The 25,875-nt window shown below is 43.6% G+C and overlaps 2 protein-coding genes across 2 annotated transcripts; both read left to right on the forward strand.

Annotated features, from left to right (window-relative positions):
- The first annotated feature begins 2,467 nt into the window (after positions 1-2,467).
- Positions 2,468-11,706, forward strand: CCR2 (C-C motif chemokine receptor 2). Its single transcript, XM_027523287.1, has 3 exons — positions 2,468-2,821; positions 3,498-3,606; positions 7,889-11,706. Exon 3 carries the CDS (start codon positions 7,900-7,902, stop codon positions 9,010-9,012), a length of 1,113 nt encoding a protein of 370 aa, XP_027379088.1. The 5' UTR covers positions 2,468-2,821; positions 3,498-3,606; positions 7,889-7,899; the 3' UTR covers positions 9,013-11,706.
- An 8,517-nt stretch (positions 11,707-20,223) lies between these two features.
- On the forward strand, positions 20,224-25,114 carry LOC113880739 (C-C chemokine receptor type 5). The gene is made up of 2 exons (XM_027523273.1): positions 20,224-20,338; positions 22,072-25,114. The coding sequence occupies exon 2, from the start codon at positions 22,083-22,085 to the stop codon at positions 23,139-23,141; it is 1,059 nt and encodes a 352-aa protein (XP_027379074.1). The 5' UTR covers positions 20,224-20,338; positions 22,072-22,082; the 3' UTR covers positions 23,142-25,114.
- Positions 25,115-25,875: the final 761 nt, after the last annotated feature.

A 25,875-nucleotide genomic window follows, 5' to 3' on the forward strand; every position in this document is an offset into this window, starting at 1 on the left:
ACATGGCCTATCCTGGAAAATTTCCCATGTGCTTTTGGGAAGTACACTGTATGCTGCTGTTGTTTGGCAGAGTTGTACATATACATCTGTTAAAATCTCATTGGTTTATTGTGGTATTCGAGTTTTCTATTTCCTTACTTCTGTATGACTTTTTTTCCCATTACTAAGAGCGGGTTATTAAAGTCTCCAGTGATTATTACTTCTTCAGTTCTGTCAGTTTTTGCTTCATATATTTTGATGATCTGTTATGAGGTGTAAGTGTTTATAATTATACCTTCTTGCTGTACTGAGCCTTTTATTACTATGTAGTGCCCTTCTTCATGATCCCTTGTAAACTTTTTTGAACTTCATGTCTATCTTGTCTGATATTAGCATAACCACCTCTGCTCTCTTGGTAATAGCTCCATGGAACATATTTCTCTGTCCTTCACTGTCAATCTCTTTGTGTCTTTTAAAGTGAGTCTCTTATTGATGGTATTTAATTAGGTCATATTTTTGCTTTGCTTTGTTAATTCATTCTATCATTCTTTATCTTTTGGTTGGAGGATTTAATCCACTTACATTTCAAGTAATTACTTACAAGGAATGACATTCTGTCATTCTGCTATTTGTTTTCAATATGGCTTAGAACTTTTTTGTCCTTCATTTCCTGCATTACTGTCTTTTGTGCTTAGTTGATTTTTTTGAAATGGAATGTTTATTGCTTTTTATTTTCTTTTGTATATATTCTATAGCTATTTTCTTTGTAGTTACCATGAGGGTCACATTTAACATCCCAAAGTTATAACATTCTAATTTCAATTTGTACCAGCTTAACTTCAACAACATACAAAAACTCTTTTATCTGTGAATGTCCTAATTTCTCCCTCACTCCTGAAGTATAGTTTTGCTGGTTTTAAGAAAAACAAGTTTACAGCTTTTTTTTCTTTTAGCAGTTTGAATATATGGGTCCACTGCTTTCTGGCCATTTAAGTTTCTGATGAGAAATCTGCTTATCATCTTATTGAGAATCCCCTGTTTGTGATCATTTGTTTTTCTCCTGCTGCTTTCTGTGTCTTTGTCTTTTGAAAGTTTGATTATAATGTGTCCTGGAGTGGGTCTCTTTGAACTTAATCCTACTAGGAGTTCACTGAGTTTTTGGATGCTTATATTCATGTCTTCCTTTAAAACTGGAAAGTTTTCACACATTATTTCTTCAAATATACTCTCTGCCCTTTTCTCTCTCTCTTTTATCCTGGGACACCCACAAGTCCCTTAAGCTCTGCTCACTTTTCTTCAATCTTTTCTTTCTGTTCTGCAGACCCAATAACTTCCAAGTTTGTTGATTCTTTCTCTTGCCTGCTTGAATCTACCTCTGAATCCCTTTAGTGAATTTTTCATATCAGTTATTGTATTTTTCAGCTCCAGAATTTCTTTTTGGATTCTTTTTAGATTTTCCGTCTCTTAACTGATATTTGCTTTTTGACCATACATAGTTTTCTGGATTCTCTCCATGTCTCCTTTTAAGTCTTTGAGACTCTTTAAGTCTTTATCTAATAGATCTACCATCACATCTTTTTCAGGAACAGTTTCTCTTTGTTTATTATTTCCCTTTGAATGGACATACTTTTCTGTTTCCTTACATATTTTGTGATTTTTTTTTTTTTTTTTTTGGCTGAAATTGGACATTTGAACCTAACAACATGGTAATTCTGGAAATCAGATTCTCCCCTTCTCAGGATTTTTTTTTTTAATTGAAGGATAATTGCTTTACAGAATTTTGTTGTTTTCTGTCAAACCTCAACCTGAATCAGCCATAGGTATACATAAATCCCCTCCCTTTTGAACTTCCTTCCCAACTCCCTCCCCATCCCACTCCTGTAGGTTAATACAAGAACCCCTGTGTGAGTTTCTTAGCCATACAGCAAATTTCCTCTTGGCTATTTATTTTACACATGGTAATGTAAGTGTTTTGCTTTTTTTTTTTTTTACAATTGTTCTTGGTTTGTTTTTGTTTTGATTGCTGTAACCTCTCTCTATGCCAAGGATCAGCCTGTGAACTTAAGGTCTTCTCAGGTCTTTTCAGAGCCTGTGCTCTTCCCTGAATATGTGGTGGTGGTTTAGGCGCTGAGTCGTGTCCAACTCTTACAACCGCAAGGACTGTAGCCTGCCAGGCTCCTCTGTCCATGGAATTCTCCAGGCAAGAATACTGGAGTGGGTTGCCATTTCCTTCTCCAGGGGATCTTCCCAACCCAGGAATCAAACCTGGGTCTCCTGCCTTTCAGGCAGATTCTTTCCAACTGAGCTACGAGTGCGGTCCCTTTTTAATTTTCCCTGGAAATGGAGCTATTTTTGAAGGTCCCAGTTTTTAATGTGTGACTCCCAAAAAGGGAAAAATAGAAAAATCAAATACAGAAAAATAAAGGGCACTGGCTCTTTAAATACCCTGAAAGTCACTTCAGCCAGAGAGGGAGGGGCTTACAGCTATGAGGGGAATACAACAACAATGGCTGCCCTTCTCTGTTTGCATTCCTAAGATCAGAAGCAGTCATCAGTGATCAGAGCACAGATCCCTGATATTTGAAGGTCAGGGCCCAATTTGTGCCCACCTTGGCTTCTGCAAGCTACGTGCAAGCTGCCCTAGGAACACATGCAGAACTGCCTGCCAAAGTGCCTGGGGTAGGGAAGTAGGTGGGGGTTACTGTGCCAAGAGCTGAAATTGGCCATAGTTAACTGCAATTGGTCATCCAAGCCTTCTCCTGAAAGTTGAAGACCCTCAACAGACTCCAGAGTTCCAAATCAGTTGGATTAGACAGCTTCTGCCAGTGAAACTGTTGTCTAGGTGAGAAAACTGACTCACGGTACTTCCTAACCTACTATCTTGCCAAAATCTCAATGGTGTTTTCTTGTTTTTTTTTTTTAATTTTATTTTTAAACTTTACATAATTGTATTAGTTTTGCCAAATATCAATGGTGTTTTCTTTTAGCAAAACTTTCTTCTCAAGATTGGAACCTATAACAGCTGAGGATCTTCTTACTAAGGAAATCTCTGACAGAAGAGACCATTTAACATTCCCTTTTCATTAAAAAGTTCTGTCTAAATAAGTTTTCTAACCAAGTCCCAAATTCTTGATGCCACTGAAATCAGAGCATATGGTCAACAAAACCTAATTTCCTTCACCATCACCAGCAGCCCCCATTAGCATTTATCCTCTAGGAAATGAAATTCTAGTGTGCTCGTTTCATGCAAATCATTACCGGCAGAAGAGAGTGAAAGATTTCCAGATATAGAGAACCACAAGATAAAGAAGCCCAGAGTCGTTAGACCCAGGAGCAAACATGGAGTGTGCCTGATTTAAACCCTCAAGGTTGCATAATCAAGATTTCAAAATTAATTCTACTCTGGAGACTTCAACCTAGTGTACATCGTTCTTGGCTGGAAAAGAAGAACTATATCATTCTTTTTTTCAAATCTTTACCATTACTTGCCCTTGTATCTCCGCCTTCTCTTTCTGCAGGAAACTTTATTTCCTACTTCTGCACGCCAAGTTTCTACCTCCAGATCTGTTTGGTTCAGTTGCTGAGAAGCCTGACACACCAGTGCCACTTAAAAGAAGCCATCTACCGGTGAGTTGGGGGTGCTTTTTCCATCACTTTATGAATCAAAGGCTCAAAGCATCTCGATGCTAGATGCAGGGACTGGGAGTCTGTATTGCCCAGGAACTTGGGGGATGATTAAGATAGGAGAAAGGGGTGGAGAGTGGCATCTGTCCCAGGAATGATAGAGAGATCCCAATGGCAGGAAGGAAGCATAAAGCAGAGGGAGAACTCCATCAGAGCTCAGTTGGTAGGAGAGGGTTGGGCTAAAAGAAGACAATTAAGAAAGTAGGACAATCAGGCTTCTCAAATACTGCTCCTCTCATTCTGCCCCTCCCAGCCCCCAAGGACTGTGAAGAGCTGGAACTTTCTACCCTGAATTTCTCCCCCTCTAGTCCATATATGTGATAGTACAGGCCCTGCACCAAAATACACTTCTTACCTCAATTCAGAGGCTGAAGTAAGGGGTTCATTTTTCTGAGAGGCAGATTTAATCAATTCTGGTTGATGTGTCTTGACACTTGAAAGTGACACCTAAACCAGTGCTCTTCAGCCTCCTTGCTACGTGTCTGCTGTGGTAGGAGCTAGGTGACACAGGAGTAGATGATAAAAAGGTTTCTGGCACTTGAGAGGCAGGTGAACAACAAAGCATAGGAAACACACGGTGGAAGTGGCTGGGGCAGTTCATCCCCAATATGAATCACCAGAACAAGGGTCTGCACTGTGTGTTTCTGACTGACAGGCTTCCTGTGTAATCTGAAAGCCAGCATTTCAGAACCACTGATCCAGTCTACACTGTTCCATACAGATGAGGAGACTAACTACAGAACAGCCCAGAGGGCCTGTTACAGCTAAGAGGCTATGTGCAAGGAACCCCAATATTTTAGTTGTTGTACCAGCTCCCACTAGATTACCTGGGAGTCTAGCCCACAGGGGAGCCCTCTGTTTCTCAGAAGCTTGTAGCCTACTAGTTCTCCATTATTCACTTCTCATTTGATATTTATATGTACTAGGCTGGATTCTAGGGCACTAAGAGTTCACAGCAAAAACAAAGCTCTCTACCCTCTTGGAGCTTATTTTACTGGCAGAAATGTGCATGTATGTGTGTTTTTTTGTGCTTGTGCATTTATAGGTAGAGCACATTTGTATGGGCAAGTGTGTGGATTTTAAGGCTAAATGCCAAAAACATTCTGTTCAAGGCATGAAGAACAACCAAAAAATCAGTTACTTCTACATTCTTCTACATTCATCTCTGTTCTCAGAGTCTGAAGATGCAAACCCTTGAAGGCCTTTGAAATGGAATAGCCCAACAGTTCAAATTCCAGCTCAGCCATTACTTGCATTGTGAGTCTGGGAAAAAAATTATTTAATTCATCCATGCTTCTATTCCTTCACTTTTAAAATGTATATTTATCTCACAAAACTGTTGTTAAGGATTACATTAATTAACATATGAAGAGTATTTAGCATAGCACATGGAGCCTAATGAACAGTCAATTAATCACTATAGTGTTAATTCTTTAGGTGGATACATTTTTTCCTCAAGTTTGACCAGAAGTATTATTTAGTTTCTGCTCATTTAAAGAATCTAGTTCAGTGCTGTGAAATTCAAAATCTGTGAAATGTATCAATCACAAGAGAAAGTGAAAAATAAGGCGTGTACACAGATTAAAAACAAATCCAGTCACTGCCAGGAAAAAAATAAACATTCTTGAAAGCAATTCTAATGTTGTTAGTTGTCACACTTACTATGAGTTTTATGTATTTTTTCAATGAACATATTACTGGTACCTCCTTTACCCAGGTGCTATCATAAGTGCTGAAGACAGAAACATAACCTAGTCCTCTCTCTCAAGGAGCACACAATGGGTACATGATAATGTGTTTATCATACAGGCATGCACAATGTTTTGAGATGGTAAGAATGATATGACAGAGGAGGATGGTTGGAGTTCACAGAGAAGGGGAGAGGGCTTCCCAGGTGGCACAGTGGTAAAGAATCTGCCTGCCAATGCAGGAGATGCAAGTTCAATTCCTCGGTTGGGAAGATTCCCTGGAGTAGGAAATGGCAACTCACTGCAGTATTCTTGCCTGGAAAATTCCGTGGACAAAGAAGCCTGGCAGGCTACAGTCCCTGGGGTCGCAAAAGAGTCAGACACGACTGAGTGCGCGGGCGCACGCACACACACACACACATCGCAGGATGAACAGGAACTCACCAGACATTTTAGGCAAGGGGGCAAACATGTGCAAAACCACTGAAGCCTGAAGGAAATGATGAGCCTGGGAAAAGTGGGGAAAAGATGGGTATGGCTGGACCACAGGATCTGGGATTTGAGAAGTGATTAGAGATGAAGCAGAGAAGAAAGGAGCTTAGAAAAGCCATGATGAATAGCCTGGGCATTGCCTTTGAAGCCCTACCATATACAAATCATGGGGCTACTTGAGTTTTAAACTGAGAAGAGCATGATCCAATTTCAGTTTCAGAGAAGACAGATTGAAACAGAACATGGTGAGGAAAAAGGCAAGAACAAATACAAGAGCTCAGCAAAGCCAGGATGCATAGGAGGCAAGAGAGTGGCAGTTGAAAGAGGTGCAGAGGAGATGACTCTGAGAGGTGATTATGAGGCAGAATCCATATAACATAATAATAACAGCAACAATACAGAGCATTTTTCTGTACTAGATGCTGCACTGTCTTTGTTTCCACAGCAACTCAGCATGGTTATTATTTTAAACAAAAAGAAACTGACAGTTGAAGAAGTAATTAACCTCAAGCTACACAACTTGGGACGCTGGAGGCAGGATTCAAGTCTAGGTCTGTTTAGCTCCAAAGGCCTGGCTCCTAATCTTCTGAAAAAGAGTGGACCCAAGACAATGTCAAATCTTACTTCTTAAATAATGGAGTACATGACATTGGTCACGATAAAGAATCCACAAGCAGAAGCAGCTTTCCAGGGCTGTTCAGTGTGGGGTGGGTTGAATTCGAGGTACCTATCTGATACCCACTTTGCTCTCTGTCTAAAATAGAGTATGGCTCCTAGTAAGTGCTCAATAAATATTGGTTAAATAAATAAGTCTATGGGGATATATGCAATAGGCAATGGAAAATTCAACTCTGAGGTGGGGCTGGAAGGCAGAGCTTTGGGAAGCATTAGCCTACAGGAAACTTAGAACCTGAAAACAACTCTGGAAGAACTTTGGAACAAGGGTTAAGAGGTAAATGGTAAAGAAATGGGAGCCAAGGATGGTGCCTAGGGACCCTTACAGCGTAGGTAGGGGGAGGAAACACCAACAAAGAATATGAAAAAGAAGTGGTAGGCCAGGAACTAGCCTGCTACTGCTAAGTCGCTTCAGTCGTGTCCGACTCTGTGTGACCCCATAGACAGCAGCCCACCAGGCTCCCATCCCTGGGATTCTCCAGGCAAGAACACTGGAGTGGGTTGCCATGGCCTTCTCCAATGCATGAAAGTGAAAAGTGAAAGTGAAGTCGCTCAGTCATATCCGACTCTTAGCGACCCCATGGACTGCAGCCTATCAGGCTCCTCCGTCCATGGGATTTTCCAAGCAAGAGTACTGGAATGGGATGCCATTGCCTACTGGAAGCCAAACAGGTTTTTTTATTTTTTAACTTAAAATTTTTTTTTTCTTTTTGGCTGTGCTATGCACCTTGTGGGATCTTAGTTTCCGAACAAGGGATTTAACTCGGCCCTCAGCAGTGAAAGCATGAAGTCCTAAGCGCTGGACTGCCAGGGAATTTCCAAACCAAAAGTTTTAAATGAAAGTGGTCATCAGAAGGATCAAACGTTTGACGAAGATGAAACTAAAAGCCAGGGTGTTTACAACTGGGCTGTCATTGCAATCCTGGCAAGAGAAGTTTTGGCAAAATGATGGAGGCAGAAAGTTGAGAGAGTGTTCAGAACATTTTGGGTGGCAAGTAACAGAAAATGCAACTCATAATGGCTCATTATGAGCATCCCCAGAAGCTCCCTAGTGGAGTCCCCTTATATACTATCATCCAGTAATGAGTCACAGGCCTAGTAGAGAAAGCAAGTGTCCAGCACGGTCAGCCTTACAATGAGAGTCAGGCTCTGCAGGAAGGCCAAGGTGTTGGGAAATGGCTGTGGAAAGATGACTGGTGTCTGTGATCAGGAATAAGGGGAAGTGGTGAACTAGCACACACACTTTCAAGGAGATGGCTGCCAAGGAAAGACAAAGCCTGGGATGTTGCTTAAGTGGAGCAGGGACCTTCGTTAAGACTGGGGATTGTAGCCATTGTGCTGTATGTCATCATCTTGTCCTCTGTTTACAGGACCGAGGAAGATGGATGGCAATGATACATTCAGCCACAATGTGCTTCCCACATCTCACTCTCTGTTTACAACAAATGTCAAGGGGAATGATGAAGAACCCACCACCAGTTATGACTATGATTACAGTGAACCCTGCCGAAAGACCAGCGTGGGACAAATCGAAGCACAGCTCCTGCCGCCGCTCTACTCGCTGGTCTTCATCTTTGGTTTTGTGGGCAACCTGCTGGTTGTCCTCATCCTAATCAACTGCAAAAAGCTGAAGAGCATGACTGACATCTACCTGCTTAACTTGGCCATCTCTGACCTGCTGTTCCTCCTCACCATGCCGTTCTGGGCTCACTATGCTGCAGACCAGTGGGTTTTTGGGAATGTGATGTGCAAATTCTTCACAGGGCTGTATCACATTGGTTATTTTGGTGGAATCTTCTTCATCATCCTTTTGACAATCGATAGGTACCTGGCTATTGTCCATGCTGTGTTTGCTTTAAAAGCCAGGACAGTCACCTTTGGGGTGGTGACAAGTGGGGTCACCTGGGTGGTGGCTGTGTTTGCCTCTCTCCCGGGAATCATCTTTATCAAATCCCTCGAAGAACATTCAGGTTACGCCTGTGCCCCTTATTTTCCACTAGGATGGAAGAATTTCCATACAATTATGAGGAGCATCTTGGGGCTGGTGCTGCCACTGCTTGTCATGATCATCTGCTACTCAGGAATCATAAAAACCCTGCTCCGGTGTCGCAATGAGAAGAAGAAGCACAAGGCTGTGAGGCTCATCTTCGTGATCATGATTGTCTACTTTCTCTTCTGGGCTCCCTACAACATCGTCCTTCTCCTGAGCACCTTCCAGGAATTCTTTGGCTTGAGTAACTGTAAGAGCAGCAGTCAGCTGGACCAAGCCATGCAGGTGACAGAGACCCTGGGGCTGACCCACTGCTGCATCAACCCCATCATCTACGCCTTTGTTGGGGAGAAGTTCAGGAGGTATCTCTCCACGTTCTTCCGAAAGCATATTGCCAAACACCTCTGCAAACAATGCCCAGTTTTCTATGGGGAGACAGGAGATCGAGTGAGTTCAACATACACCCATTCCACTGGGGAACAGGAAGTCTCAGCTGCTTTATAGAAGAGTAGAAGTTCACCTGTTATTTTCAAAAGGGGATAGCAATCTATATATGATAATAAGCCGCCAGGGTTTGTTGAAGAACAGAGGAGTCTAAAGTTTCTAGAGTAAGTGCCCAGGAACTTCAGGATTATGTGAATCAATGAAGACTTAGGTTACTCTTGTAGAGTCACCATGCTCAGGGAATATTCCAAAACAACTGTGGGCAGAGACTTGGAATCTCCAATGAGCTCATTGCAGTTCCTAGAAAATGCCATATTGCCTTGTGTTTGTGCTCTTCCCTCCACCTCCCCCCGCCCATCCACCACTTTGCTTACTCTCGGATTCTATCAACCTCTTTAATCCTCTGGAGATTGGGAAGAGGAGTCAGGCGAGGGTGAATGGAAAGAGGGGGAGTAGAGTTCGGACCAAGGGGAAGGAGGGGAAAGTATAAGCATGTTTAAGCCTTTACGAGGACACAGGTAAGGGGTTCGCTTGCCCAGCCAGGCAGCAGCACTGGTCCTTAGCACCCTCTCCTACCATATTTAACTTTAGAGGCTCTCCTAGGTCGTGGCGAGCAAGGGAACTGTAAGAACTCTCTGGGAGCTTTGGCTAGGCCCATGATCCTCTTCTGCTAAGTGCATGACACATTTCTGCTTCATTACAGTTTAACTATGACAACCACACAAGCTACATTTGAAATCTTTTCAATACCTTGCCCCATTGTACATATGCTTCTTAGGCCTCATCCCTCTGTACAAAAATTTTTTTAAATGTTTGTTTATAAAATACACATAATCTTTAGTGAGATGAAAAAATAAAAGCCTTTGTTTAAAAAGGGAAAGGGGAGGGGTGGAAGTGGTGATTATGAGAAAGGAGTGGGCTCTAGAGAGTTCCTCCATGAGGAGTGGAGGAGCACGCTCACACCAGATGCACAGGAATGTTTCCAGAATTGGTCAAGAGCAAAAGTCAGGAAGGATGCGCCAGAACCCCTAAAGGGATCTGATAGTATTTTGTTTCTCTGTGGCTTTTCCTGCTTTCTTGCTGCCCTTGCCCACCTGTCTCTCCACAGCCTTTACCACAGTTCCGCCTGTAGGATTGCCCCACCCCAAAAGCCGGTTTGTAGAGGTCCAGGAGAGTGGCTGTGGGGAGAATGTGAAGGAAATTGTGAAACAAGAACCCCTATTGGGCCTGGGGGAGGGAAGACAATCAGTGGGGATACTGGGGTGAGTGTTCAAAGCAGAGAAGGGGCCTGTTCTGAAAAACAAACATCAGCCTGTGACCTCAGGGTCTATTACCAGGCCAGGCAGGCCTAGATGAGGAAGACTCTAGACAGGCTGGAAAAAAAATGTTTTCCAAATTACCTTCTGGCAACTCATTTTTGCACACAGGCAGAGAGTTCAGATACACAAACACACACACACACCACACACACACATGTATTTCAATGTAAAGTAAAAATTAAATGAAAGCTGGAAACTGAAACCTAAAATTGTGGTAAAGTATCATTTTTAAGATACTATTATGCCAAGCCTAAAAATACTGTATTAGTCATAGAGACAATTCTGGTATTGGTGGAGCACATGGTGTGTTTGGGAGACTGCTGGTTCAACATAAATAAATATTGTCAGGGAGCTGGAGGTCTGTGAGCTATGGGTTTACTAGCTTATGGTGATATAGCATCTACATAATCTCAGATTACAGCGTGCACACCACAACTGCCATCTCAACTGTGTGTCTTTATTCTGACTTTGTACCAAAAATCTTTTTTGCCTCATTATGAAGTCTAGAAAGTCGTGGATTTAATCCTATTTGAATGCTTCATGCTTTGCTGCATCTTTACTGATGCTTAGATGGGTCCTCTCTTTGGCCAGTGGGAACTCCTAACAGGGAGTAGGAGAAGTTCACCTAAGCAAGCAAAGACTTTGGTCTTGGCTTGAGCTAAGCTAAGAATATATCTACGTGTTAGAGCATCTCCAATCTGATGCAGGCAAGAAACACAGGGATCCTGGAACCTGGCAACTGGGGAACTGGAAGTTACTAAGGTTTTACTTTCTTACTTCATGTCTAGAGGCTTCAGAAAGAGGTGTATGTTGTGTTGAGGGGGGGCGGCTTTCACCTTCAGATATCTGTATTATCCTAATGAATGCATTAAATTTTGTTTTGATGATGAAATGTAAATATTGTTTTAAAAAACTATGACTTGAAAACTACCACAATATTATAAAGCAATTGTCCTCCAATTAAAACAAATTAATTTTTTTAAAACTATAACTTGGAAAATGAATCAACACTCTTAACTATATTGTTTTTTAAGAACTTTCTGATTACCAGTTCCTCTGTACTTCTTCTCCCAGACTCTGATACTCACCATTCTATTCATCTATGAGTCTGACGATTTTAGATTCCACACACGAGTGAAATTATGCAGTTCCTGTCCTCCTGTGTCTGACTTATTTCATTAGCATCATGCCCTCCAAGTACATCCATGTTGTTGCATACTGCAGAATTTCCCACTTTTTTAAGGCTAAATTATATTCCTTGAATGTGTAGATGTTTTCTTTATCCATTTATCAACATGCATAGAATTGTTATACAGGATGAGTAAGTACTAAATAGTGTGCTTATATAATAATACCCTATTGTATACTTAAAAACTGTTAGAAGTGTAAATCTCATATTCTATTTCTACCACAATAAAAAAGTCTTAAACTGCCAGTTTTGTTATGCAGTGGTGTGACAAACTGTCTCACTGTTCACAACTTCTCACTGTTCCCCTGTGTGATTACACATGCCTGTCCTTGATGTGTGACCTTCAGCGTACCTACCCTACAGGAGGGACACCCCTCAGCCCGACCACAGGCGGCTCGGCCAGGAGACAGCACAACTGACACCTTCTTCATCCGAGCGGGTGCTGAAATGCCTCGATGGAGTCTCTGGCTCTCCCTGCTCAGCCACAGGAAGGTCCACCCCAGACCACAAGTCCCTCAGCCCAGGTGCCTGGTTGAGTGAGTGGGAAATCGCAGAGAGCAGAATTGGGCCCCAGCTACCCAGCAGCCACATGTCACAGGAGTAAGCAGTCCACGTTAGCTGTTTTAAGCTTCTGAGTTGTGGGGGTTGTTTACTAAGAAGCACAAAAGTTAACTGATACATACGTTATATAGTGCCTCCATAAATAAAATTTGGAAAATTGTTTTTCCATGATGGAATTCAATGTGACAAATACACCTGAGGAGTCAGTGTGTGTCAGCCTGGGGAGGGCACATAGAGATGGTTATATTATTCTCATACCCTTAGACCTCCCAGCCCAGAGACAACTGATGGGGAGGAGCAGGGGAGAAATAATCATCACAATAGAGTATTAATAATCACAATGCATTATGCAAGGCAGTGTATGCAAGGCACAGAAACAGACGTGTGTGTGAAATTTTTTGAGAGCCCCAAGGAGAAAGTGAGTCCGGCATCATAGTAATAATAGCTACAGCAGGATTTTATTGCCACCAAACAAACTGCCACTTAAAAGCTGCCAACCATCTCTAGAACCATTTTCTAGAAGTGGAAACCCCAAGTCTCCTTTATCCCAGGGACAGCATTCAAGTGGGCCGTTTGAGGTAAGCAGATGTCAGGAAAGATGATCATTCCAAGGGGTGGGTATCATACTTAAGACTCTTGGTGGAGCTGGCACTTGGCACCGTCCACCCCATACCATCCTCCTCAATCTGTGGTAACTGGGACAGTTTGAGTATTTTTCAGAGAGGCCCTGCCGTCTCCTGGAAGTAAGCCATCCAGACCCTACCTCTTTGCCCTCAATTTTCTCCCTATTAAAATTTCTCTGACAAATTGAAACGGCCTCAGGTGAGATTAGCCAGTGACAAAGGTCACCAAGGGCCACCAAGAGGAAACCCAACACGAGTGAAGAAGTGTCTGGGCTGGTGAGCGGCCTCCACGAGGCAGCCTATGAACTCAGGGAGGGCCAGCCCTGGGTGTGGTGAGTGACTGAGTTGGCTATGTCTCCAGATGCCACAGTCCGGCACCACGTTTATCACGAGACATCCTTGGGACTGCCACACACCGTCTCCACCATCACCTGTCTCCCAATCTCCTCTTTCCTGCTCAGGGGGCTTGCTGCCCAGTGGATGCCCCACCCAGGAACGAGGTACTGGCCTCCCCTTCCAGCAAGTTCCCACTCCTCACACGTTTCTCTCAGAGGTCCCTCCTTTGGCTTTGAGGAGAGGAACCCCACCCTCTTTCCCATCAACCTCACCCACTTCTAAAACCTTTTCCTGCCCAAACCTGTCTCCACCTTGTACAGGACGCAGTGAGAAGAGTTGTCATGGTGACTAGGGGCACAGAGCTGAATCTGTCACACTTAGAAAGCCCTGGAGGAGGTGTTCAATCCTAGGTGTCAGTGGTTTTTTGTAGAATTTCAGGGTACTTAACACCTCGTTGTCCTCAGCCTCAGGCCATAGTTGCCAGTTCTGGGGCAACAGGAAAAGTCCCACCTAATATCCTGTTATACAGAGAGCAGAATATAGAGGTGAAGGTGTGACCTGACCCACTGAAGACTGTGCTAGGTCTAGTACACACCTTAATCGTACATTAGACTTCTGTTACCACACTTAGGGGCTTCCCTCATAGCTCAGTTGGTAAAGAATCTGCCTGCAATGCAGGAGACCAAGGTTCGATCCCTGGGTTGGGAAGGTCCCCTGGAGAAGGAAATGGCAACCCACTCCAGTATTCTTGCCCATAGAATCCCATGGACAGAGGAGCCTAGCAGGTTGCAGTCCATGGGGTCGCAAGAGTCAGACACGACTTAGCAACTAAACCACACCTCACCACACATAAAGTTGCATTAGCTTCATGTCTGCACACTGATCTAAAAGAAATCCCAAAGTGCACAGATGAGGCTTCTCAGCAGGGTTATGGGGTTTCCACCAAGTCTGGACATATCTAACAAAGTGATGAGGTGGACAGCCTATTAGTGTCTACTCAGCTTGATGATCTGCACAGGGCTAGGGGAGCATGGTGCATGGGCTGGGTAAAGGGGTCCAACTTGGAAGGGTCCAAAGGACAGGGATCAAGACCATCCCCCAAGAAAAAGAAATGCAAAAAGGCAAAATGGTTGTCTGAGGAGGCCTTACAAACAGCTGAGAAAAGAAGAGAAGCTTTGGCAATGCCAAAGGAGAAAAGAAAAGATATACCCATTTGAATGCCGAGTTCCAAATAGCAAGGAGAGATAAGAAAGCCTTCCTCAATGATCATTGCAAAGAAATAGAGGAAAACAACAGAATGGGAAAGACTAGTGATCTCTGCAAGAAAATTAGAGATACCAAGGGAACATTTCATGCAATAAAGATGGTCACAATAAAGGACAGAAATGGTATGGACCTAACAGAAGCAGAAGATATTAAGAAGAGGTGGCAAGAATACTCTACAAAAGAATATACAAAAAAGATCTTCACGACCACGATAATGACGATGGTGTGATCACTCACCTAGAGCCAGACATCCTAGAATGTGAAGTCAAGTGGGCCTTAGGAAGCATCACTACAAACAAAGCTAGTGGAAGTGACAGAATTCCAGTTGACCTATTTCAAATCCTGAAAGATGATGCTGTGAAAGTGCTGCACTCAATATGCCAGCAAATTTGGAAAACTCAGCAGTGGCCACAGGACTGGAAAAGGTCAGTTTTCATTCCAATCCCAAAGAAAGGCAATGCCAAAGAATGCTAAAACTACCACACAATTGCACTCATCTCACACACTAGTAAAGTAATGCTCAAAATTCTCCAAGCCAGGCTTCAGCAATACGTGAACTTCTAGATGTTCAAGCTGGATTTAGAAAAGCCAGAGGGACCAGAGATCAGATTGCCAACATCCACTGGATCATCAAAAAAGCAAGAGAGTTTCAGGAAAAAACATCTGCTTCATTGACTATGCCAAAGCCTTTGACTGTGTGGATCACAATAAACTGTGGAAAATTCTGAAAGACATGGGAATACCAGACCACCTTACCTGTCTCCTAATAAATCTGTATGCAGGTCAAGAAGCAACAGTTAGAACTGGACATGGAACAACAGAATGGTTTCAAATTGGGAAAGGAGTACATCAAGGCCATATATTGTCACCTTGCTTATTTAACTTATAGGCAGAGTACATCATCCAGAATGCTGGGCTGGATGAAGCACAAGCTGGAATCATATTGCCAAGAGAAATATCAATAACCTCAGACATGCAGATGACACCACCCTTATGGCAGAAAGCAAAGAAGAACTAAAGAGCCTCTTAATGATGAAAGTGAAAGAGGAGAGTGAAAAAGTTGGCTTAAAGCTCAACATTCAGAAAACTAAGATCATGGCATCTGGTCCCATCACTTCATGGCAAATAGATGAGGAAACAATGGAAACAGTGACAGACTTTATTTTCTTGGGCTCCAAAATCACTGCAGATGGTGACTGCAGCCATGAAATTAAGAGACACTTGCTCCTTGGAAAAACTATGACAAACCTAGACAGCATATTAAAAAGCAGAGACATTATCTTGCTAACAAACGTCCATCTAGTCAAAGCTATGGTTTTTCCAGTAGTCATGTATGGATGTGAGAGTTGGACTATAAAGAAAGCTGAGCACCAAAGAATTGATGCTTTTGAACTGTGGTGTTGGAGAAGACTCTTCAGAGTCCCTTGGACTGCCAGGAGATCAAACCAGTCCATTCTAAAGATCAGTCCTGGCTGTTCATTGGAAGGACTGATGTTGAAGCTGAAACTTCAATACTTTGGCCACCTGATGCAAAGAACTGACTTACTGGAAAAGACCCTGATGCTGGGTAAGATTGAAGGCAAGGGGATGGTAGAGGATGAGATGGTTGGATGGCATCACTGACTTGATGGACATGAGGTTGAGTAAATTCCGGGAGTTGGTGATGGACAGAGAAGCCTGGTGTGCTGCAGTCCATGGGTTTGCAGAGTCAGACACAACTGAGTGACTGAACTGAACTGAATGGACAGACACAGTGGGAGTGAAGAGGACAGGATGGTGGCCCCCCATTCCCACTCACCATGAATGGTGTCTGGAGCAGTAGATGAAGAGGAGTCATGGGACCCCAGCATCACTGCTGAGGCACACAGGTGCAAAAGGTAATACTGGTGGGGGTGGGGGTTCTTCCTGTATCTTTGAGAACCATGGGGATTCTCTGGCTCTGCTGGTGAAGGGGGCTTCAGGGACACTAGGAGTTTCCTCCTTGGTGGAGATATCAGAGCACTGACAGCAACACCCACAACATGCTGTCCAAGTGAGTGACCCAGGGAAAGGGCTCACCTAACAACAGAGCTCTGTCACATACAGTTACTGCATTCGGTTGAACAAAAGGAGCCAGACAGAAAGAGGACAGCATTTGTGATTCCATTTATGTGAAGCTATAAAAGAGGTACGTCTCATTCATGCACTGAAGACAGACTGGCCCCTGCAAGGTGGGGCTGGGTGTGAGGGCATGTTCTGGGGTGACAGGGCTGCTCTCTATCATCTGGTGACAGGGATGTATGTGTATCAAAACTTCCCCAAAATGTACACCTAGGACTAGTGTGTTTTTGCTACATGTAAGTTACACATCAATCTAAGTAACAATTAAAGAGATGTATTTATAAAGAATTTTTAACAACATGGGTACATACCTATACTGTAATTTTTAGCCAAAAAAAGGAGCAGCATAATGAACTGGTATGTGTGTGAGAACAATTAATCAAAAAGTATGCATGGGAAAAGGTCTGGATTAAAATACATCATGTGTTGAGGGACTGTTTTGAGATTGTGAGACAATGACTAATCTTTTCTGTACTTTCTATTTTTCTGTTTTTCCTAACTTGATACAATGAGCATGATGTGTTAGTTTTAGAATTAGATACATGTTTTAAAAACTAAGAGATTCGTGTGCTATCTTTTCAGCCCATCTCACTGCTGACATCGATAGAGTCCGTGTGAGCCCCCAGGGTTTCAGTTCATTGAGCTCATGCAGTTGGCCCTCTGAACCCAAGAAAAGAGTAGGTGTCCTCCCCATCTTGTGTGTGATGCTCTGAGTCATGGTCCAGAGATGGCGTGGGCAAGCAGAGAGAAGCTGCCCTCAGAACTTGGGTACAATGACTCGACCTGGAGCAGCTAGTGAAAGCTTGGCCAGCACCCCAGGAGGAGGGCTGGGCATCAAGTCCAGAGCAGCAAACCAGCCAAAAGTTCATTCCTCACGGAGAGTCTGAAGACCTGCATATCAGAACCAGAGCCCTGGAAACTGGAAGGGCCAAGGTAAGAAGATAAGCAGAGATGGGAAAACTAAGTCATGGCATGATAAACCACTGGTTTGCCTTGCTGTTGTATCCAGAGCAATAATTTATTGATTAAATGCTGAAGATGTTCCCATGGGTCCTCCCTTCCTTGTGCATCCCTGGAATGAACCCCTATCCCAAAAGGTGACCTGAATGTCCCCCTAAAAGGGGACACAAACACACTGCTAAGCTGTGCTTCCTTGTTTCAGCCTGTGAATCCTCACCCTGTATTGCCCAAATGTGTCTTTTCCAAAGCAACTTGGCCATGGAGTCATTTTGTATTTCAGGAGGGAGGTCTCCTGGGGCCCCTAAAGTCTAGCACATAATTTGACAAAATAGGAAACAGAAGCTCAGAGAGGGGTAGGATCTGGCTAAGGGCACACAATGAGTCAGCAGCACAGTCTGGGTGACTCTGAGCCTGCTTCACTACTCTACACTGCCCTCTGGGGGTAAGCGTTCCCTCAAGTCTACAACCACCCCAATGACAACCCGCAGAAGACAGGGCAGACAAACCCCAGGTCCATGTGGTAAAGTACAAAGCAACCAAAGCCACACACAGACACATTATGTTTGTCCTGCAGCATCTAAGAGTTCTACCCAGTGTATTACCAGTGAACACACAAGGGTCTCTTCACTGAGACAAAATTATATTCCCTGTTTCCTGTGAAATTTTGTATTAATTTATTTGCTACCCATTTTGTAAATGCTTTCTCAAGCATACTTTGTACGACACCACTTAACTAGCCCACAGAGAGCCAGTACCAACAAAAGGCTCTACACCTGTTCTGTCATTTGATCTTGACCACACATCTGTCAAGCACATTTGTGATTGGGGTTTTTTTGCCCTCATTTTACAGATAAGAAAACTAAGATCTGGAAAGCTTCGGAAACTTGTACAGATCAAGTGGTAAACAGTAAAGCTGAGGATTGAGCCCAGCCTGGAGAAGGCAATGGCACCCCACTCCAGTACTCTTGCCTGGAAAATCCCATGGATGGAGGAGCATGGTAGGCTGCAGTCCATGGGGTCGCTAAGAGTTGGATACGACTGAGCGACTTCACTTTCACTTTTCACTTTCATGAATTAGAGAAGGAAATGGCAACCCACTCCAGTGTTCTTGCCTGGAGAATCCCAGGGACGGGGCAGCTTGGTGGGCTGCCGTCTATGGGGTCACACAGAGTCGTACACAACTGAAGTGACTTAGCAGCAAGCCCAGCCTAGTGGCTGGACTCCAGTTCTCGACTGCTGTCTCCTGAATCCACATACAGCGTGAATTTGAACACTTTTTTCATGATTCATTGCCCTGGTTTTGATTGCCAGTTGCTGGTTCTTTCTGCCCTATTCTGGCTTTCCCCAGCAGTCATAACCCCCTACTCTGGAGCACCAGCCATTAGCTTCTCCCTTTCAGCTCTGCTTTGCTGACAAGGACCCCAAGAAACCAATTTTATTAGAATTTTATATAATAAATCTCTCTAAGAATCACTGAATGAGTACGAGTCTGATTTTTTTTTTTTAGTGTATATTATATGCTACATTCTCAACTTGGATGTCTCAACCAATCCTCCCAACAAACCCAAGGAGCAACTACCATTATTCAGCCCATTCCACAAATGAGAAAGGTGAGGGTAGGGCCAGGCCTTGAGTTCAGGCAACTGACTGCAGAGGCCACTTCAGCAGGTTTGGGGTCTTCTCAGATCACAAGTCCGTGTTGGCGTGTGTTTCTTAGCCTGTGGTGGAGGAAACAAAAGCACGCAGAGGGCCCTCCTGTGGCTCAGGGCTGGCTCTCAGTTCTGTTCTATGTTCTCAGTTCTGTTGTCAACAATTGAGGTTTTTAGATAAGTAACCAACCACCAAGGAAGCCTGGGGTGACTGGAGATATTGAAATAGAATCCTGAACTTGACCCTTTTCTTCTGCCACTTGCTGCCTGTTTCATGTTGAAAAACTCTCAAAGAAATTCCAGATAGACTGTATCCTTGGAGTGTGGGACTCTGCTACCTATGTCACAGTACAGCTACCCACAAACATGGGCTGCCTTGGAGGGCTGCAAAATGGTGAACAAGGAGGCTAACATTTTATAATGACGTGCCCCAAAGGTACTTGATCTGGAGAAAGATGGGCAACACGTTCAGCTCACAGGTGAACGTACAGTAAAAACCCTTAAGCAATCAGCTATTTTAGTTTGCAGAGGAAAATAGTATTGGGTGGTGAGTGTATGTGTGTGAGTTGTGGGAGGAAAGGGGGTAGTGAGGGAGTGAACAAGTGGGGGGCATGCACGCTCAGTCCCTCAGTTGTGTCAGATTTCTTACAAACCCAGGGACTGTGTGTAGCCCACCAGGCTCCTCCATCCATGGATTTTCCAGGCAAGAATACTGAAGTGGTTTGCCATTTCCTCCTCCAGGCGATCTTTTCAACCCAGTGATCAAACCCACATCTCCTGTGTCAGCAAACAGGTTCTTCACCACTGAGCCAGCTGGGAAGCCCAGGTTTATGGGGGATCACAGGGTCAATGTAAGATGTTCCCCCCACTTTAAAGTCAGTTTCAGTTGGCTTCTGTGGAAGACAAATAGCAAGTGGGTCAGAATCTCTCACCCTCTGAGCCTCCCCATTGATAAGCCCTGCAGTCTAGTACAAATCATTTGTCTCTTGGACAGCAGTTTCTTTCAGTAAAACATGGCCCTTTGACTAGATGCTTATGAATGTTCTAGTTCTAATATCCTTTAATTCCTTCTTTTTTCTAACCATTTGGGTAGTTGGGTGAACTAAGAAGCAAAAAGAAATTGCGTAATCAGGGAAACCCATGAATAAAGTTTCAGATTAGAGATCTATTTTCTAGTCTATTTTAAGCTCAATTTAAGAAAAAAAAAAAAGGACTGTTCTTTGATGATTTTTTGCACGGCCAGATACTTATTCAGTAAAACTCCGCCCCCAACTCAGAAGAAACTGTGCATTTCCTACTTTTATGCTGTCTATATGTTTGACTTGCACAGCTCAGCTGGTCAGAGGAGCTGAGACATCCGTTCCCCTACGAGAATCTCTCTCGGTAAGTCGTCTCTCAGCTAACTTTGCCTATTTCTTAGCGCAGCTTGAGTGATGAGTAAAAGCCTTTACAGGAAACCATAGAAAACATCAGAAATACACCAGGTGCTCACTGAACTATCTTAAAATATAATCTTTAAGTAAGGAAAAAGTTAGAGTTTAGAATCAGTTTCAGACTGTGATAACATCAAAGATACAAAACAGGATTATGAATGAAAGACTATAAAAAGCCTTCACCTTTCAAAAGAAAGATATTTTCAGAGAATAATTACTGGCCAAAACTTTGACAGACATTCCCTTTTGGTTAGGAGAAATAAAAGCTCCTCAGCAGGACGCCCCTGAACATGTGCCCGACCAGAGGCTGCGTCTAAGTCTCCTTTTATTTCTGCCAAGAAAAGAAGGAAGCCTGAAAATTGTCCAAATTGATAACAAGTTATAAGTATCAAATCAATTTTCATTGCACATCTAGTTGATTCTTTTTCTGGCTCAGAATTTAAAGGTGAGATTTTTCTGTGTGCTTTTCCCAGCTGCTTAATCTGAGGTACTGGGAGCTGGAGTCTCACAGGGACTAATTAAAGAAAATTCTCAGTCAAGCAGTGGGACCTAAATAGACCAGGCAAGTTAGTGGGTTGTGAAGGAACTAAGCTAACACAGGACGCATGCTAGGAGATGAAACACTGTCCACTTGACCATTTCTTATGTATTAGGGGAGGGGGTCCTTAATCATAGCAGCTCAGAAACTACAAACACAAACTTCAGAGAAAATGTGAGAACGGCAATCGGGACTTGACAACTGGCTACTGGCTCCTATGACCTTCTCCAGGGACTTGGGCATCAGTCTGTTTCATTTTGAGTACATCAAGGCTCCAGGCTGACAATCCTGCTTGTAGTTCTCTCACCAAGGAGTGAAAGACAGGGACTGTAGCAGATAAGAGTTACAGTGTGCACTGCCTGCCTTCAGAATTAGTTGCTTACTCCCTGTGGGTCTTTGGGGAAGTTACTCATCTTCTCTGTGCTCCGAGGTTCTTATTTGCAAAACGGGGACAATAAACCTGACCTGCCTCACTAAGTCACCTTGAGGATTAACTGAATGAATGAAGTGAAGCTTAGAACAGTGCTTGGTAGGCAGAGTGCCCTTGAGAACTGTTCATTACCACCAGCAAGCTCCTAATGATGCTACGTGTAAGCTAACTCCAGGGAATGACAGCTTAAGAACAGACACGGTTGGACAGTCCCTGACCCAGTTTCTGGACATTGTTATCACAGCTTCATTCACTGCACTTGGCCACGCAACACCCAATTTTATTTGGTGAGAGGGCTGATGCTCTCCGTCTAGTAAACAGAGTGTTAGTCGCTCAGTCGTGTCTGACTTTTTTGATCCCATGAATTATAGCCCACCAGGCTCCTCTGACCATGGAATTCTCCAGGCAAGAATACTGGAGTGGGTTGCCATTTCCTCCTCCAGGAGATCTTCCCAACCCTGGGATCGAACCCAGGTCTCCTGCATTGCAGGCAGATTCTTTACCATCTGAGCCACCACAGAAACCCAAAGCAGAGAAGCTAGCAGCAAACTAATATAAAAAGTTCATTGTTTGACCAAAAAAGGGACTTCAGTTAAATGTAGAAATCTATGTATCAATTTTTAAAACCTACTTTAGTATGTAAAATGGTTTGCATTCACGATGGACTGCTAAGGACATTCTAGGACTTTATAAAAGAGCTTTTCTTTATTTACAGAGTCAAGCAAAATGGATTATCAAACATCAACTCCCCTCTATGACATTGATTATGGGATGTCAGAGCCATGCCAAAAACTCAACGTGAGGCAAATTGCAGCCCGCCTCTTGCCCCCACTCTACTCGCTGGTATTCATCTTTGGTTTTGTGGGTAACATGCTGGTTGTCCTCATCCTGATAAACTGCAAAAAGCTGAAGAGCATGACTGACATCTATCTGCTCAACTTGGCCATCTCTGACCTACTTTTCATCATCACCATCCCATTCTGGGCTCACTATGCTGCAGACCAGTGGGTCTTTGGAAATACAACGTGCCAGTTATTCACAGGGTTCTATTTCATTGGTTATTTTGGTGGAATCTTCTTCATCATCCTCTTGACAATCGATAGGTACCTGGCTATCGTCCATGCTGTGTTTGCTTTAAAAGCCAGAACAGTCACCTTTGGGGCGGCGACAAGTGTGGTCACCTGGGTGGTGGCTATGTTTGCCTCTCTCCCGGGAATTATCTTTACTAAATCCCAAAAAGAAGGCTCTCGTCATACATGCAGCCCACATTTCCCATCCAGTCAGTATCATTTCTGGAAGAATTTCCAAACTTTAAAGATAGTCATCTTGGGGCTGGTGCTGCCACTGCTTGTCATGATCGTCTGCTATTCGGGAATCATAAAAACCCTGCTCCGGTGTCGCAACGAGAAGAAGAAGCACAAGGCTGTGAGGCTCATCTTTGTGATCATGATTGTCTACTTTCTCTTCTGGGCTCCCTACAACATCGTCCTTCTCCTGAGCACCTTCCAGGAATTCTTTGGCTTGAATAACTGCAGTGGCTCTAACAGGCTGGACCAAGCCATGCAGGTGACAGAGACCCTGGGGATGACGCACTGCTGCATCAACCCCATCATCTACGCCTTCGTGGGGGAGAAGTTCCGAAACTATCTCTTACGGTTCTTCCGAAAGTACTTCGCCAGCCGCTTCTGCAAAGGCTGTCCAGTCTTCCAGGGAGAGGCTCCAGAGCGAGTAAGCTCCGTTTATACACGATCCACAGGAGAACAGGAAATCTCTGTTGGCTTGTGATCTGACTCAGTTTATATCTGCAAACTGTGGGGGAGTAGTTCTTTTCAAGAGGAAATTACTGTCAACAAGGATTTAAGACTTCATCCGTCAATTTGGCATCAGTTCTAAATATATTAGATATTTCAAGTCCATCAATTCTAGAAAGCCAAACCAAAACATGCTGATGAAATAGCAATCTTCTCACCGTCCCCCTCCACATAGAATTTATTGACAAGCTCTCCCCTCACTACAAAAGGTTCAATGTCTTAAAAAAAAAAAAAACTTCTCAGAGAATTGTTAATTCCTGAGTTTGGTTACCTGAACAGGAATAACAAAATGAACTGAGGAAAGTATTGTATAGTTTCTTATCTGGGTAGGGCCATAGCCAGGTTGCAAATGTGATTAAAATAGGTCCTTCTCTTGCCATGGAGAGAAAAGACATGCCAGTGATCAGATAAGGAATGACATCTTCCATGTGGGATCTCCCCCAAAAGGTATGTTAATAAGTTCCACAGACACTGGTGCCAAAGAAGAGCCCTGTGGTCTGCTGAGAGCTGGGAAGGCTTCTTCACAGAAAAAGGACTGGAGGTCAATGGTCAGTTGGTGGAGAAGGAAGCTGAGCTCCAGGATGCAGGCAAAACTTGGCTGTGGGGAGACAGGCACTGGCTGGGGGAACTCCTGGGACGAAAAATGAGGCTGGCGCATGAGAAAACTGGATGGCATTGCTCATCAAAGTCTGAGAGCAGAGTGGGGAGCCCTGGCCAGTGTTGCAGAAGGCTCATTCCGTAACCAAAGGATGGCCTGGAAAGGTGAGCATTCAGGTCAAGGAGACCAGCAACAATGTGATCAAGTGAGGAGTCTCCACTAAAGTTGAAGCCAGAGATGGGAAGGATGGATACCTCCTCACAGCACTGAGGATGAGAGTCAGCAGAATTTGGGGTGGATTTGGCTTGGCAGTGAAGGGCAGAGAGGAATCAGAGACTCCCTAGATTTGAGGCAAGCATCAGAACTGCCCTAAAAGAGACATCAAGCATGGGAGGAGAAGGAGGTTTAGGTCAAAACAGGGGTTGGTGGAAGAGAAAGGGTCCAGTTTTGTAAGCTGAACACCACCCTAGGCAGACAGACCCTGGGCTGTCTGCTGTTGACTGCTCCAGCCACCAGAGCAGTCCTTCCATCCTGGCTCAAACCATGAGGCATCCCCAGGTGGCTCTGAAATACTAGATTTACAAATGCACGAGTCTGAGGTCCAGAAACACTTCCAGGTCAGATATGACATTTGGGTGGTACTGATTACATAGTTAACAAAAATCCAAAGCTTTATAAGCACTGAGTAAAGAGGCCCGGAAGAGCTGAGGGAAGCCTAAATGACTGCTATCAATAGATAAAGGGAAGAAGGACACACTCATTTGGAAACAGGTCGCTTCAAGCTTTTTAAACCACAGAATACACAATTTACCAACCTCTGTGCTTCAACCTGAATGTGGGGGCTAGAGATACACATTCCAGATGCATTTCTGAACAAACCTTATCCAAACACTAAGAGACTTCTTTCAAAGGAAGAACTGTGTGGGATTTTTGCAGTTTGCTAGTTACATTATTATTTTGTATATGCCTAAGACTGTTTTGAGTCCAGGGGTAGCTAAGACCATCACTGTAAAGATTAGGTGGGAAAACACAAAGGTATGAGAACCTCTCAAGAGATTAAGATGTCAGAAGAAGAGGTACTACTGATTTTTCTCCAGCTCTAAAGTGTGAAACTTGAGGGTTGTGGCTGTCAATAGGAAGTGACTGGAAGGGTCTTTTGTCTTGCTCTTAAAATTGTTGAGAGTATACACGTGGCATATGAGCCTCGTCTCTGGGTCAGTTCAAACATTCTGACATATATATATATACACACACACACACATATACATATATATGACATTATTATGTATATAGACAGTTACAAGTTGCTTGAAAGAAAATATGCATCTAATAAAAACTCTAAAAAATAATTGACTGTATTCTTGTTCTTTCAGCCAATGTACATTTAGAATACTGCACATAAAATTGTGAGAGAACTTTTTAAGTAGCTTATTTGGAAAATTTCACACACATACAAACACACATATTGAGGATTACTTTTTCTAATTGTTTTTTAAAGTTGACCCTCTCACTGGGTAAAATTGCCAGAATAATTTGTTTTTAAAGACGCTATCTCTCAGAGTGGAGATCCTGAGCAACTGACCCTGAAAACTTTTAAATTTCAAACTTAATTCTCTACTCAAGCAAAAGAATTGACATGATTCTTCAGAGAAAATCAATGTGTGATTCAACACGTTAGCTGTCTAGGTTGGACAATGGAAAAAACATAACGTTGTAACTTGGTCATTCATCTGTAATCTTGTGTTGCAGACACATGATACAGAAAAAGGTCATCGGTGGCTATAAAGATTGCTTTTGTTTCATTTGACAATCTCTCCCCAAAACCTGGCTGCCATTGCAGTGATGGCAACGGTGTTCACATAGACTTCTGTGCACGTGCCTCCTTCCGTCAAGGAGGACAGGTGCTCCAGGTAGAGGTGACCTACCTGGGCACATTCACACAGTTTTCCCCCTGCTTCCCTCTCCTCTTCCAAGCACACTCTAGAGTCGGTTGCCATTCTAACTTGGAGGTCTGTGACAAGGACAGCTTCTCCCTAACAATCCTGAAGGACTGCCTTCCATCTCACAGGGCACAAGGAGGCATGAACTGAGGTCAGGTGGGAGGGGCTGG

The sequence above is a fragment of the Bos indicus x Bos taurus genome, chromosome 22 (genome assembly GCF_003369695.1).
Source record: "Bos indicus x Bos taurus breed Angus x Brahman F1 hybrid chromosome 22, Bos_hybrid_MaternalHap_v2.0, whole genome shotgun sequence".
NCBI classification, from domain to species: Eukaryota; Metazoa; Chordata; class Mammalia; order Artiodactyla; family Bovidae; genus Bos; species Bos indicus x Bos taurus.

Coding starts and splice junctions, on each gene's coding strand:
- CCR2 (XM_027523287.1), top strand. CDS start 7,900: ATGGATGGCAATGATACATTCAGCCACAATGTGCTTCCCACATCTCAC.
- LOC113880739 (XM_027523273.1), top strand. CDS start 22,083: ATGGATTATCAAACATCAACTCCCCTCTATGACATTGATTATGGGATG.